Here is a 16,107-nt window from a genome sequence, read left to right as displayed (position 1 = left end):
GGAGTGGCCCTTAGGTTTCTCCCCTCCGGTGCCCCTCTCTCCTTTTCCCTTGCTGCTGTCCCAGGGAACCTAGAAGGCTCTGCTCTAGCCTTGTGAAAAGTACTGTTTGCTCACCTTTGAGGGTTTTGTTTTTTTTTTAAACTATAATAAAATTGGTAAAGAGGAGTATGCTTATCTTAGATGTTGATTTTTGTGAGATCGATATGTAGTTTAGCTGTATTTAACGTGGTTATTTCTTTCAGAACCAGAGGCTTAAAGTTCCTAATCCGAAGCGAAGAGTGATCTGTGTGATGGTAGTATTGGCATTTATAGTGTTCAACTATGGACCCATGAGGTAAGCGGATAGCCGTTTGTGTTGGGTACCAATGCTAAGAATTTCAATTCTCATTCTTTCAGCTCTAGTCATAAGCCAGATAAGAACAGTTTTGTTTTGTTCTCCTCAGGGGCAATATTTAGGTAAGAAGAGGGGAAAAAGAAAAATTGGTTCCTCTTCTTGTTCTTCACCAGGTCTGGCAGAAAATTCATGACATTTAATGAAGAAAGGCTTCTGTTACCGAACAGATCAGTGGTGGGCCTTGAAATCAGACTGCCCGAGTTCAAATGCTTGTCCCTACACTTGGTAACTTTGTTGTCTTAGGCAAGTTACTTAACCTCTGTGCTTCAGTTCCTTACCTTTAAAATGATGAGGCCTTTATTATAATACTGTTACCTGCCTCCCCCCGTACCGTGATGCTTGAGTGGCCTCAGGGATTATAAGACGCTTGTGTGGCTTCCTCCCTAGCTGGAAAGTAAACAGCTAGAGCTGTAATTAGCAGTCTCTGATTGAGTAGGTTTGGAATGGGAATCAAGAATGCAAATATTTTATAGTGTTCTAGTTGATTGTGGTACAGGTTTCTAGCTAATCATAGCTTGAGAAACACTGCTTTTAGGTCAGAGTCATAGAACACTAGGATTCAAGGAACCCTGGAGACCCTCTTTTCCAGACTCCCACTCACTGTGGCACATTTGATCAGTGAATGAAATCAGTATATCCTAGGTGATGGAGAGTCCACGAGTAATTAGACCTGGGCCATACCTTCAAGGATCTCATGGTCCAGCTGAGAAGACGGACAAGTCAAAGGATGACTCAAGTATAATGTGGTAACTGTGGGAACAGCAGTGTGAACAAATTACTAAAAGAGTGTAAATGAGAGTAAGAATTCTTTGAGAAGGTTTGCGTCATATTGATAGATGCTCAGAACTGATTTTGTTGAAAGAGAGTGGAAAGGGAAGTCCCTGCAGGAAAAGCTGAATCTTGGAAGTGGGATAGCAGTTTGCCAGCTGCAGAGTATGGAAAGAGATGCCAAGCAAAGGGACTGCAGTAGTTAAAAGGCACAATTAGGAAATGGCTTGACATCTTCAGGAAAAAGTGAAAAATTCACATATATCTTGTACAAGTGGGAATGTGTATGACGGAAATGGGTCTACAGGTATACAGTGGGGGCCAGATACTGACGAGCCTAGTGTGCTGTTGTGCACAGTGAGGCACCCGTGGCTTTTAGGCAGAGGGCAGCATGATCTGTTTTGATGTTAGGAAGGTGACTAAGGGTGGTAGCGAGAATGGACTGGACTGAGCAGATGGTCTTGGCAGTGACAGCGCCGGGAGGCTGTTGGTGTGTTTAAGGTGATATATATGAGTCTGGCGTTGGATTGTGGTGACGGAAAGGACAGGCTGTCTCAGGGTGCACCTCTGATGTAGACTCTGGGGTTTGGTGACTGATAACAGAGTGGGACATGAGGAAGAAAAGCGAGAAGCTAAAGATAATTCCAAATTTCTATCTTGAGGGACTGAATGGCGTTACTCTTATTTAAGGCAGGAAATAGGAAGACGAATCATTTTATGAGGGAGGATAATGGTTTTTATTAGTATGGGAAGTTTGCATTCCTCACTAGATGTTGGGAATTACCGTGACAGACAGACAGACAGACAGATGGTAGTGGAGTAGGTGAGATTATCCAAGGAGAACAAGTAGAGGAAGAAGAGTAATGCTAATCTGGGGAAACCAGCATGACAGACTCAGGAAAAGAAACTCAGAGTAAGTGGTGTTAGGGACAGAACCAGAAGAATGGTTTTCTGAAGCCAAGAATGAAAGAATTTCAAAAACAGGCTTGTCAGGGCAGAAATCTGAGGTGAGAACATTGACTTTGGCAACTAGCAGCTTGATGGTTATCTTGGAGCTTTTCTGTGTTCCAGGCTTTGTGCTTGACACTGTTTAATCGGTGTTCATTTCGGAAGGTGATGTCCAGAGGCAACGCATTTCCTTAGGCACTGTCTTCTGACCTGCGTAGACTGTAGTGAAACCCTTACTTCCTAAGAGCTCATTTTTTTTTTTTTTGCACAAAATTAATGTTTATTCCACCTTTGTGTCATATTCCTGGATCCTTCACCAATGTTACATGAGGAAAAAAACAAAAGCAAAACAAATGAAAAACTGAAATCAGAATCACTAATGTTATCAAGTAGGGAAACAAATAAATTAAAATCTAGCAGCCATCAGCAAGAGTACAGCAAAGACAATGCTGTAAAAAGAAACAAAGAAAATTGCTAGAAAACTGTATGCATCATACTCTTTCAAACCAGCAAAATATGCTCCTGCATACAATGGAACATAAACAAAATTTTTTTCCTGTAAGGTATAGAAATGCAAGTTCTTTTTTGAATATTGTGAATAGGTAAAATGTGTTTGTAATGGTAATTCTACTAAGCTATTACAGAGTGGGCCAGGAACACACTTATGGATTCTGGGGATGATGTGTACTGTAATTCTTTGATTGGGATAGTGGACACTCTAGCCAAAATTAAAAAAAATATATATGAACACAGAAGTACAAGACACAGGCGAATGAGACTTCTCTTATATCTTAGCAACATTTAGATGGAAATCAAATTTAAATGCAGTCCACTCTGCTTTTGAAGAGGCTTTGGTTCAGCTCCCAAATCTCGATTGCTTGACGCAGTCTCCTATGAGAATACTCAGAAGGTGTCTTCTTAAACAACAAACCTATTTTTAGTGGTGGAGCCGCTCTTAGTAGCTGTGTCTGCATGGGACTGATAACCAATCACTATCTTTGGAGGAAGTCCTAACCTTTCCTTGTATACCCTCCCTATATGTGTAACAGCCTCTCTGTTTTCACATTCAGTAGTCCATATTGCTATCTTATCACCTTTAGCTCTAACATTAACAACAGCTCCACATACATCATCACTGTAGTCATCAAAAGATTCTCCAATAAGGCACAGCAGTGTCTCTAGCCAAAAGCGATCCAGGTCACTTCGTCTCTGCTGCTTGTTCAATGTAATTAGCCATCGTCCTCCTCGTTTGTTTTTCTCATCTTCCCACATAGGCTCAATACCATCCTTAAAAAGTGAGTAGTCACAGCCAGGCATTAAATTACTAGACAACTGGATGTGGTTGTACAGAGCCCAAAAGTCTTCAACAGTATCAAACTTAGAGATCAGCCGAAGGTTTGCTTGCCAAGTTTTGCTTTTATCATTTTTAAAAAACCAGAGTGCCCATCTGTTCTGTAAAGGATGTTTAATATAGTGTTCTGGGTTAGCAACCTCCTGATTAGATTCTGTTTTCTCCTCTTCTGTAGGCGGGGGATTAGGAGTAGGGGTGGTTTCCGGTTCCACAGTCGCCATCTTAGATCGATCCCTAAGAGCTCATTTTTTTCACGCAGCCTAAGATTGTGGTAACTGTTTCGAAGACATGTATTATTAAGTAAAATCTCCATATCTTTTTCACATGTTTGATGGTCAAGCTAGGTCATTCCCATTTTATTTTTACATAATTTCTAAAAAATAAGATGTAGATCTTGTCTTCAACTTTCACTATCATTTGGTATTAACACAACTTGCTAGAGTAGTTGATACCCCATCATGGAGCCCCAGATATCCATCTACTTTTTACTAAAATGATTCAGTGGAAAGAGGTCATACTTCTGAGTTGACCTATTTTTGAGTTTATACTGTGTTAGACATGTTACACAGAATATGTAGAAGAGATACCTGGAACAAGCATTTAAATTATTAAATTTTTTTTGCTGCCTGTTGATATTTTACCCATATCCTTCATATTAAAATTATTTTTTCATTTAACTCTGATAATGGCAGTCTCAGAGGTTTTATGCAGTAGCATTTGGTGGACAGTAAAGCAGATGGGGTTGGGATATAGGAAGTGACGATGGGGCTGGGGATATACCTTGTTGTGGGAGCCCTCATGAGTAAATAGAAATTCGTGGGGAAAAAAAGACAAAAATTTTAAAATGGATTAATGATGTTTATAGCTACTGAGGGTAGAGGGGGTGTGTGGGGATGGATCTCATTTCTGTGAGCAGATTTGATTCATTTTGGAAGGAGGAGACTATGGTCCTCTTTTTTTTTTTTTAAGATTTTATTTATTTATTAGAAAGAGAATGAGAGGGAGCATGAAAGGGGAGAAGGTTAGAGGGAGAGGCAGACTCCCCATGGAGCTGGGAGCCTAATGCGGGACTCCGTCCCGGGGCTCCGGGATCATGACCTGAGCTGAAGGCAGTCACTTAACCAACTGAGCCACCCAGGCGCCCGACTGTGGTCCTATTTTATCACGAAAGTTTTGTGTACAAAAAATTAGATGGACAGTACAAACAGCAGAATGAAGAATGGAAGAAAGCCTAAATATTTGAAAGTCCTGAGGAACAGGCAGAGGAGATCTGTGTCTGTGAAGGCTTGAGGAACAGAAAGCAAGCAGTGGGAAGATTAGGAATGTGAGGATTTTTAAATTCAAACATGTTAAAAGGCTTAGATTGAAGCAAAGTAACAAAGAGCTGGAAGGGGTGGAGAAATGTCGAAGTATCTCAACAGGTTGGAATACCTCCAGACACCAAGAAGGAAATAGAAAGAAACTGGTTCATAAAAACCAGGAACTATTTCTTCTAGACACAGTTTGGCACGGATGGTGAAATATCAAAGCTGGGAGGGTAGCAGTGGTCTGAAAGGCTAAACGTGCCCCTGAACCAGCGTCGGCAGTAGACACGTGCCATCGCATATGCTCTTCAGGAACATTCTTGACTGACCCTGTCCTCTGCAGCCTCTTCACTGCAAGACTGAAGATCTCAGGGCTGGGAATCTGCCAGAGGAGCAGAAACTTCCCCGCTGAACCTTATTAATACCACCTGGAATGTATTTATTGACTAACTCCCACACCCATGGCTGTGTCTGTCAATCTATAAACCTTAAGCATTATTGGTTTTAATTGGTATGGAAAAAGCAAGATTGTGTGTTCTAACTGAACCTTTCTTAAGTACCACAAAACTAAGTCTGGCCAGACAGACATTTAAAGGAGAGATTTCCAAAGCATTTTAAATTTAGGAAAGGAAACTCTTTCAGAACAGATCCCATTACCATAATAAAGTTGTCAGTGTTGTTTCAGATGTTCCACGTAGAATTGGACTTCTGTGCCGTATTGGTATGGGTCCAAGTGAAAAAATATATAACACACAAGTTTGCTGCCTATAGTTATGCCTTAAGAAACATTTCCTGAAGGCCCTTGTGGTGATGAAATGTAAATACATCTTCTAAAGTAAGAGAGTTTTGTGCAGCAATACTGACTAGTTTCAAGAGTTTTAGGTTACTGAATAGTCATAACACAGAAAAAGAAAATAAACCGAACAGACTTAAAAGGGTTAATTTTTCTGACCTTATTGATGTTGTGTGGATGGTAAAGACGGCATCTAGCTTTTTCTGGCACAAGATTCAAAGTGCTGCCCCTCTGGTGGTCTGTAAAAATAGTAACTCTGGGCAGCAGGGAGCGGCTAAACTGGACAAATGTGAATTGGGAGGAAACCCTCTTCTTACTACCCATTAGGGTTGATTCTGTGATTATCAGTCCTATTTTATAGTTAAAGAACTGGAAATTTAACAAAGGTCTTTTTAAAAAATTATCATGGAAAACTCTGCATTCTCTACTATACCATAAAGTGTTTTTTTCCTACCATTGTCCAAGGACAATGTTTTTGGCAATATGGTGGGCTAGCAATATGGAGAAACTCTTTGCAATTCTGTACACCAAAAAATGCTGGATTAACAAACAATCAAAACTCTGTTATGTAATGGGTGAACCCAAAACAGAGTAAGGACTTCCTAGAGGCCAGAGATGTAAAGATAACATGAATCCATTATAAACTAGCATTGGAAGTGGTGCTATTTCCTGATCCTCTGGCCTAGAGTCTGGTGACAGGAAAGCTGTGGGGTCCAGAACAAGGTAGGAAGTCCCAACTGAGGCCCATGCCCCCTTCCCATGCCCAAATAAAGCTGGAACTTCCAAAGAATGACATTTTCATTTGCTAAAAAGAGGGGAAAAAGTAGGTTGTCATATCACATAGGGAGAGTACTGATAAGTACCTCTCTCGGTATTGGCTTTGAGTAGGATGGAAATAAAGAAAAAATTCTCCCGGAGAACTCATCATTACATGTCTTAACTCACGCAGGTTTGAGCCTGAATTTATACTATTATTGTGACACTCCTCAAAAAACCAAGCCAAAAATTTAGTTTAAGTGGCCCTGTATTGGTGCTGCTAGGCTCCTGGTGGAAACAAATGCACCGTCTTCTCAGAGGAAAGTGCCGTGGACATCCTTCTAAACAACTGCAGATCCAGTTCCAACTGACCATGCGCCAACATCACCTCCCTTTCCCCCGATCATTAATCACGCTAGGAAACAAGCCACCATGAGCAAGAGTTGGAGGAAATAACAAACTACAGACAGATTCGGAAGACTGCAGATATTTGAGTCAGCAGCTACAAGGTGTAAAGTAAATATGTGAACTAGAAGAGGGCTTCAAAGAATGGGGAAGGAACAAAAGACTATCAGAAATGATGCACACATTTTGAGAAAAATCTAGAAATGTGATAGTAAGTTAAAATTAGAAAATGCCCAGGTTAATACAACAAAATAGGCACATTTGAAGAAAGAAATCATGAATGGGAAGATAGGGCTGAAGGAAATATAGAGTGTAACAGAGAGACGAGATGGAAAACATGGAAGAGATTTAAGAGGGGAGATCACACTGCCGTTGCCAAGTAATCCAAGTAGCATTTATCAGGAGACATTCTGACATCTTGTACCTCCTGAAGAGATGCCCTGGAAAGGATACAGTATCACTTCTGTGATATTCTAGCCAAAGAAGGAATAATCTTAATTTTCTAATGAAAAAAATAACGGATAAATCCATATAGAGAGGACAATGTATAAAGTAGCCTGTGATCTTAAAAAGCATTCAGGGTATTTAAGACGAAGGAAAATAACCTCAAAGGATGATTTGAGACACAGAAATGAATGGCCAGAATGACAAAAATGATAGTTGTAGGTGAAGCTTTCTTAAAAAGTTGATGATCTAAAACATGAACAATGTCTAGTTTGTAAGGTTAGAACAACTCAAGGCAGAAGTATTTTCTGTACAGTAATCCCTGATAAATTGAAAAGGGTGTGATGGAAGTGAAACCATTCAAAGTTCTTGTTTGAGAAGTAAGTAAAAATATTAATTGCTTAGACTTGTTTAGCATTTAAAATTAGCATTTTAAAGTTTTGGTTTAACCCCTAGCAAAATGTAATTGGAGTGTATCATTTCAAAATCTAGTGGAAGAAATATCATTGAATGAGATGGACAGACTCAGCCCAAAAGAAGGCATGAAAAGAGGGAAGGAGACTACTAGAGTAGGAAAGCACAAAATGTGATAGTAGAAATGAATCTAGAATATTACCCGTAATCACAATATGTGGAAATGCACTGAACTCTGCATTTAGAAGGCAAAGATCGTCAGACTGGGGGTGCGGAATGATAGGCAGAATTCAGCTTTATGCTTTTTACAGGAGAAACACCTAAAAGTGTCAGGCTACAGAAAGTCAAAGTTGAAAGTCAAGGGATAGAAAAAGCCAATAGCGAAAAGAAAGCTGGAGTTGCTCTATTAATATCAGACACGTAAACTTTAAGGAAAAAGTGTTACTAGACATAATTACTGAACTGCTGATCATAAAGTTAGTTTACCAGGAAGATACATGATTCTAAATTAGTATATATCTATTAAGAGAGCTCGGAAACAATCATTAATAGAACTACAGGGGAAACTGACATTCCACTGCCATAGTGGGGAATAGGAGTGTGCCTCTCTCTCTCTCTCTTTTTTTTTTTAATTTTTTATTTCTTTTCAGCGTAACAGTATTCATTGTTTTTGCACCACACCCAGTGCTCCTTGCAATCCGTGCCCTCTCCAATACCCACCACCTGGTTCCCCCAACCTCCCACTCCCCGCCCCTTCAAAATTCTCAGATCGTTTTTCAGAGTCCATAGTCTCTCATGGTTCACCTCCCCTTCCAATTTCCCTCAACTCCCTTCTCCTCTCCATCTCCCCTTGTCCTCCATGCTATTTGTTATGCTCCACAAATAAGTGAAACAAATATATTTGACTCTCTCTGCTTGACTTAGAGTGTGCCTCTCTTGATAGAGCACACTGACAGAATCTGCCAGGATAGAGAGGGTTTGGATGTTCTTATGAAACCTGATGGCCATTTAGAGAAACACTGCATTTATCACCACACAGAGTTTTTGAACCAGAGTTGGAAATGTTAAGAAAAGAATTGATCTAACAAGATGGGATTGGGAGGGAGACAAACCATAAGTGACTCTTAATCTCACAAAACAAACTGAGGGTTGATGGGGGGAGGGGGTTGGGAGAGGGGGTGGGGTTATGGATATCGGGGAGGGTATGTGCTATGGTGAGTGTTGTGAAGTGTGTAAACCTGGCGATACGCAGACCTGTACCCCTGGGGATAAAAATATATGTTTATAAAGCTGTAAAAAAAAAAAAAAAAAAAAAAGAAAGAAAGGATGAATCCCCAAGTTTTGTAGCAACATGGACGGGACTGGAAGAGATTATGCTGAGTGAAATAAGTCAAGCAGAGAGAGTCAATTATCATATGGTTTCACTTATTTGTGGAGCATAACAAATAGCATGGAGGACAAGGGGAGATGGAGAGGAGAAGGGAGTTGAGGGAAATTGGAAGGGGAGGTGAACCATGAGAGACTATGGACTCTGAAAAACGATCTGAGAATTTTGAAGGGGTGGGGGGTGGGAGGTTGGGGGCACCAGGTGGTGGGTATTGTAGAGGGCACGGATTGCATGGAGCACTGGGTGTGGTGCAAAAATAATGAATACTGTTATGCTGAAAAAAAAAAAAATAAAAAAAAATAAAAAAAAAAAAAAGAAAAGAATTGATCTTTGCTAGATCATAAAGGAAGTCTCAACAGATTTCAGAGACTAACATGCAGACTGCATTCAGTGTGAGGGTAATTAAACTACAAATCAATAACAAAAAAAGTAAGAATTTCAGTTCTACTAAAACTTAAAAATACAATTCTAAATAACTCATAGATCAAAGAAGAAATCATAATGAAGTGATTACTGAATGATATTAAAAATACTATTTCTCAGACCTTGAGGAAGTATCGTGTTACATGGAATAAGCAAATTGCAGAAGAGTGTTTACAGTAGGATTACATTTATGTCAGGTTCAGACCAAAGAACTGTACAGTATGAATGTGTGTACATATGCGTGAAGGCTATAAAAGAAAGCAAGGGAACTGTTACTACAAAATTCAAAAGTCACATCGAGCAAGTTTAACTCACACGTAGGCCAGGCTAAGTATTTCTGCCTGGGGCTTCCACATTGTCCTATTTATATATCATAGAACTTGTCACACTGGCCAGTTCTTTGTTGGTCTGTCTTCACTACTATAGCTCTTGTGTTGTTTTCTTTTTGGGGGCGGGGGGAAGCTCTGCTGCAGTCCATTTTTTTATTATATCCTCAGCATCTAGCATAATATGTTCAGTACATGGCATATACTAAAAAAAAAAAAAAATAGTAATGCTGTACTGAATTACGAGGCAGGGTTTGTCAGGCTGACAAGGAGAGATGGGCATTCCAGGCAGAGTTAGGGAGGATGGCTTTTTACCGGCATTCAGAAGCATTCAGAGATGGCTAGAGCTCCTCGGCCGAAATTTTAGATCATGCTTGACATAGTGGAACTCCTTAATAAAACCTTTGTTGGATGTGGTTGAGTGACGAAACAGATGAATGAGGGCCTGCTGGAATGTGAATGAGCATAGACTGTCCCGTGGCGAGTGGAAAGCAGTAGAGCTGAGAGGGTAGGCTGTGGCCAGTCCCTTTAGGGCATCATGTTCCCTGCGGAGGAGAAGACCCCAAACAGTGACCATTGTACGGTAACGTTCTAGTGAGTACTAAGTAACGTGGTGTGTTTTGTGAGTGTCGTACAGTGAACAGGAGGTTAGTGGAGATGGTGGTTATAGGAAAGACTTCACCCGGAAGAATGGAATTAAAGATTTGACCCACTGAGCCACCCAGGAGCCCCTGGAATTAGAGATTTATAAGGAGAGAGACAGAGGTTCCGTGGGAGGTGAGGGATGCACGACACTAAACAGCATATGGTACAGAGATGGAGAAGAAGTTACTTCCCCTGTCTGCCCTTTTTGTTGCCTTAAAAAAAACAAACGAGGCAAAAAAAGGTCTTCACTTCCTAGGCCTTTTATGAGTGATTAGATTTTCTTATTTGTTTTCTGGTTGTGTGTTTTCTAAGACACCTTAATTTTCATAACCTGTTCTCTCTATCTCATTACTGCTACTTTGTGCATTACAGTGGAGTTTCTTCTCATTTTTCATATACTTAGTCTTGTAGGGATGTTGGAATTGGATATGGCATAAGTGGTTATCAAGTTTAAATTTTTTGAGGTGGAAGAAGAGATTTTTTTCATTATAGGGTGGGGGCTTAATTTTTAGAATTTTGTCTTCTTGGGTTCCTCCTTTCTTAAAGCAGTGTTCACACAGCTGATGTTGGTCACACCAGAGACATGGTTTTCATTGCTGCTCTGTGCTGATGTGTTTCTGTTTTGTTGTTACGTTAAGTTTGCACCTTAAGACCATTCTGACATTAGGGAAGTTTAACCCTCCCCTATAACTGAAGGACTGATGTAAATTTCAGACTTGTACAGATATCCAGGAAAGAGGGTAGGTTGGAGGGAATGAGCAGTGTTCCTTTTAGACATTTGTAAAAATATTTCTTGGTTGAGGGAAGTTGAATTAATTTAAGAAAAATGGGGGAAATAAGGGAAAAGAAAGGGAAAATAGATTAATCTTGATGGAAGAAAAGAATTTCCAAAAGGTTCTCTTGGCAGCATAAAGTTTAATGAGCAATAAATTGTGTTAAAAATACTTCCGTCTTTGGTCTGAACCCTACTTGCAGTCTGTCGTTTATTCTGAGTTTTGTGGATGGTTGAGTAATGACAGGGGCTAAAGTTTTTATCGCAGAAGTTTGAGGTTTTGCAAATTCTCCTTGCCTACTTAAAAGTTGGGATGAAAAAAAAGTTTGGCTGATTTTTTTCTTACATTTTCTCATAGTGGTTCTCAACCATGGCTGTACATTAATAATCACTAGGAAATCTTCCAAAGGGAGGAGCCCTGCCCAAAACTTGTGGAATCTGGTAGGATGGGTCTAATTCAGTTGTTCTTGAACAAAATGTTTTTCCCTCTGGTGATTCTGAAGTATGTCCAGAGTTGAAAACTGTGCTGTGTTGTTTTTCTTTCTTTTTTATATACCTTGGCCTCTGTGGAAATTGTAAGAGCACTTACCCATTGAATTTAGAGGATAATGTATATAAGAGAAGTTTGGCTTTTTTAAAGATCTTATTTATTTGAGAGAGAAAGTGAGAGAGTGAGTGGGGGCAGAGGGTCCGAGGTAGAGGGGGAAGCAGGCTCCCCGATGAGCAGGGAGCCCGATGCGGGGCTTGAGCCCAGGGTCCGGGGATCATGACCTGAGCCGAAGGCAGACGCTTAACCCACTGAGCTGGGAAGTTTTGTTAAATTTCTAGACAGACACGTCTGTACTCAAAGGTTTGTCTTATATAATTGAGGAAATGTATGGACCTCTGTTTTGTACTAAGAGCCACAGCATAACCTTCTGTGGGGAATTTCTTCCTGGCACAGAGGACTGTAGTTACAGATTCCTTTGTATGCTTTCCCCTTTCTATTTTAAAAGTCACTGTCATCCTTCTTTTCTGAAAATAAAAAGCATTTTCTTAGGAGGTTTTGAATATGTTAGGTCTTAAAAAAATAACAAATGTTTGAAATTGACAGGGCCTTTTCAGTGTTTGTTCCTGGTTGGGTGCTCTCCCCTCACTAGAATGGAATCTTTACAGTTTGAGGCATCAGACTTGGATGAAGAAGGGTAAATCATACTGTTTAAGGGCCAGCTACTCTGTGGTTTGCTTCTGAGACTGTTAAGGAAAAGCTGACCACAGAAAATATGGCACTGAACTTGAGTTGTCTGGAACTGGTTAGAAATAAAATGTCTCTATTCTAGTATTCTCTAAGTTTGTCAGCTTTTCATAATTTTTACAGGAAAAACTCTAGCTTCTTTTTTTTTTTTTTTTAAACTCTAGCTTCTTATCCTGAGATGAGACTGTCCCCAAATCTGGCTCTAATTTTTTTTTTCCTGTTCAATTGCTGAGCACATTTTGCTGTATGAAATCATTATTGGCTGTAGGTTAAAAGTTACTGTATAACTTAAATGTCAGAATTCAAACCACCAAGTCTACATGATTTTGTTCAGCCAGATTTTAAAATGAAATCTAATTCAAATTCTTGGCTAAAAGTACTTTCCACATTTATCAAAGTGACACATAAGCTGAAGAAATGCAGTACATCTAAACAGCAGGTGTCACTGAATTGTAGAGACGTGATGGGGCGAAGGGCGGTCTGTCCCCCGAATCGTGTCGTTTACTCTAGTTCTTCAAAAAAGTATCCCTGCAGCGTAACTGGTTCTCATTTCTTCCAGCCTCTATAGATTTCATCCTTTGTTTTAAAAAAATGACTTAGAGTTTGTCAAGTGCAGAGCTGAGGGCATGGAAAAGTCTGTTGATGATTTTCTTTAGTTTTGGACTCCGTGGGAGTTGTATATTGGAAGGTCTGTAAGGAGTACCAGTGGCTTAGCCTTCATTGCTTGTCTACCTTTTGGCCCAGACTTGAGTTGTTACAGTGAGGGGAAGGGCATTTGAAACCAGAAACGTCCATCCTTTGCTAATTGCCTTCTTAACCTTGAGTAAGTCACTATGTCACTTTCAAGATAAGAGGAAGTAATGTAACTTCTGCCACTTTCTCTTTTTTGAGAGAGGTGTCACTGTGAAACCCAGAGCACATGAGAAAACTGTCAAAGTTCAAGTTGGTGCTTTGATGTTTTCTTTAGACCCCAGATCTTAGCATGTATGGTGTGTCTGAAGCAGCTTTCTCAACCACCATTTCCAGTACTTAGTACATTCAGGTGAAATCCTGCGGTAGAAGTTGATCAAAACATAAATGGTAAAGGAGTTCATAGCTTTGCTTGTGGAAAGGGAAGCTCTAGCCTGATATTAAGGTAGTGTAGGGTAACCGAAACTTTTGATTGTAAGGAAATATATGTATAATTAATCGCATATCATTTAAGCTTCTATATGGTTTGATATCAGTGCCTTATTTTCTCCAGATTTGAGCTGTTTTGTCATTTCAGGAAACATTTGAAACTTAAATATTTTACAGATTGTTTTTAATTGAGTTACGGCCGATGTAGCATGCATGAACTGTGAGTGTGTGGTTTATTTCTATTTAGACTTCATGTTGTCTGTGTGTTCTTTTTTTTTTTTTTTTTAAAGATTTTATCTGTTTGACAGACAGAGATCACAAGTAGACAGAGAGGCAGGCAGAGAGAGAGAGAGAGGGAAGCAGGCTCCCTGCTGAGCAGAGAGCCTGATGCGGGACTCGATCCCAGGACCCTGAGATCATGACCTGAACTGAAGGCAGCGGCTTAACCCACTGAGCCACCCAGGCGCCCCTGTCTGTGTGTTCTGAACAAAAACTGGCATTGACATGTTCTGTCCACAGTCAGTTTTTTTCACAGTCTGTGACCGCTGAGGAGCTAGAATTAGGGAATCACAGAAAGTCCATACGCCTTATGTGGCTTTCTCTGTCAGCCCTTCTCAGTAAAGCAGCATTACTTGTTTCATTCTTCCGTCGTATGTGGGTTTTGTTACTGTTGTGAATTTGAAAATGCGAGATAGATGGAAATAAGACCGCTGGAAGAAAAGGTGAATAAAAAAGAGAAGAGAATTAGTTCTAGAATAATCTAGGTTGGCTGTATGTTGATATCATCTGTGCTTGGTTGGTAAAGGTAGTGGTTTTTGTGTTTGTCTTGCTAAGCTATTTTTAAATACTTCGTGTCAAGCAAATGAGTCTAAGCAATTTTGTGAATTCATTCTCCCAGAACCGTGAGGGAGGGTGTGATTATCTCTCTCCTACAGATGAGGAGACTGAAATTCCAGCTGCTGATGTTGCAGAGCTAGGATCTAGAGTGCGCCTGTGGAGCCCTTGTCTTAATTGCTTACAGAGCCACTGAGGCAGGGGAAAAGAAGTTGCAGACAGAGGAGAAGAGTTAGGATTCGATCCAGTAACTTTACCCATCCCTTGAAAGCTGGAATTGGCTGTGAAAGGAGGAGAAAATACTCTAATACTCTAATAAGTTGACTAGGTTGATGTAAATATAACAGAAAAGGGATTGTACTCCAATTTACAGGTGTCGTTTTGACATTTAGAATGATCAGAGCATGCCTTTCTCAAGTGAGAAGATTCCAGAAAGTTGTTTACACACAAACTTCTTATATCAAACATTGACTTGTTGACTTCAATTGAGTAAGTATAATGTATTATCTATTGCTATGTGACAAATCACCCAAAAACTTAAAGCCTGAAGATGACATTTACTTTGCTAAAGCTCTACAGTTTGGGCGGGGCTCAGTAGAGACTGCTTTTTGTTCCATGGAGTGTCAGTGGGGATGGCTTGGGTTTATGGACCATTCAAGATGGCTCACGCATCACGGCCAGCAAGTTGGTGCTGGCTTCGGCTGAGACCGCTGAGGCTATGGGCTGGGTTTTTCCTTTCTTCTTCATTTAGGCTTTTCCACCAGCAGCGTGGCTTTCCTCTTAGTTTCGAGGTGGAGTTCCAAGAATGAGCATCACCTGTTAGAAGAGTGCTCGCTTTATAATTGTTCATTTGAGTGAGTGGAAGGATCTCATGCTGATTTCTTGCTCACATTGGCTCACTTGGCAAACTGCTGCTATAAAGTACATGTTTCTTCTTAGGGGCCGATAATCCCTGGTTCTGAGAACTGCTATTTAGAAGGTTTTTAAAATCTTGATTTAAAAAAAAAAATCTTGATTTAAAGATTTATTTATCCAGTCACATTTCTGTTTTTAGTAAATTACCCCCAGTTACTACTGGCCTGCAAAAATCATCTGTGAACCATTCAATAAACAGAAAAAACTTCTTTTAAGATTTGGAGAACTCCCTTGGGAACTTTTCATTTTTAGCCTCAGTTGCAATGAAAATTAACATAATTTCCTGTTCTTGGATCTGAAGATGGCGTAATAATGAGTTCACCACCTGCCATTCTTGAGTTGTGAGTTAGTGTCCCTAAAATGAAGATCTGGATTTTTCTCTTGACTTGAGGCAGAATGCTACATACATTTCATCTGTTTATTATTTAAAAAAAAAAAAAGTGGGAGGGAATATCTTCTCTGAACTAGGCATTGTCCTAGAATGAAACTGAGGTCCCTGTACTCCTTAACTTATATTCTAGCAAGGACAGACTGACAGTAAACATAATAAGCAAATACAGTGATAGAGTTGTAGTTCCTTTGAACAAAGGGATAAACTATAGTAGAGTGAATGGTTTTACAAGTGTGAGGGTGGTTGTTGGAACTGTAGTTTGAAATAGTGATCATTGTAAAGTAGACATATGCACCAAGGCTTAACGAGAGGGCCAACCATATAGATATGTAGGGGAAGAGCATTCCTGGCAGAGGAAACAGCCATGCAAGGGCCCTAGGGTGGAGGTCTGCCTTGTGTGTTCAAGGAAAAGCAAGGAGGTCAGGGTGGCTGGACTGAAATGAGTAAGGGGGAGAGTAGTCGGTGATGAGGCCAGAGGGGTAAG

At 40.1% G+C, this 16,107-nt stretch overlaps 2 protein-coding genes across 2 annotated transcripts in view; one reads left to right on the top strand and one right to left on the bottom strand.

Annotated features, from left to right (window-relative positions):
• ATF6 (activating transcription factor 6) overlaps positions 1-16,107 on the top strand; it is a 224,609-nt gene that overhangs the window by 52,066 nt on the left and 156,436 nt on the right. Inside the window, exon 10 of the mRNA XM_047704064.1 lies at positions 243-334. Coding sequence (XP_047560020.1) covers positions 243-334 — 92 coding nt within the window. The remainder of the gene's footprint in view (positions 1-242; positions 335-16,107) is intronic.
• On the bottom strand, positions 2,362-3,700 carry LOC125085676 (eukaryotic translation initiation factor 4E). The gene has a single exon (XM_047704246.1). The coding sequence runs from the start codon at positions 3,680-3,682 to the stop codon at positions 3,029-3,031; it is 654 nt and encodes a 217-aa protein (XP_047560202.1). The 5' UTR covers positions 3,683-3,700; the 3' UTR covers positions 2,362-3,028.

Source organism: Lutra lutra, chromosome 15 (assembly GCF_902655055.1).
Source record: "Lutra lutra chromosome 15, mLutLut1.2, whole genome shotgun sequence".
Lineage (NCBI taxonomy): Eukaryota > Metazoa > Chordata > Mammalia > Carnivora > Mustelidae > Lutra > Lutra lutra.
Note: the sequence above shows the minus strand (reverse complement) of the source record. Positions and strands in the feature narration are given on the sequence as shown.

Excerpts from the sequence above, each read along its gene's own strand:
- LOC125085676 (XM_047704246.1), bottom strand. The coding sequence starts at position 3,682 with ATGGCGACTGTGGAACCGGAAACCACCCCTACTCCTAATCCCCCGCCT.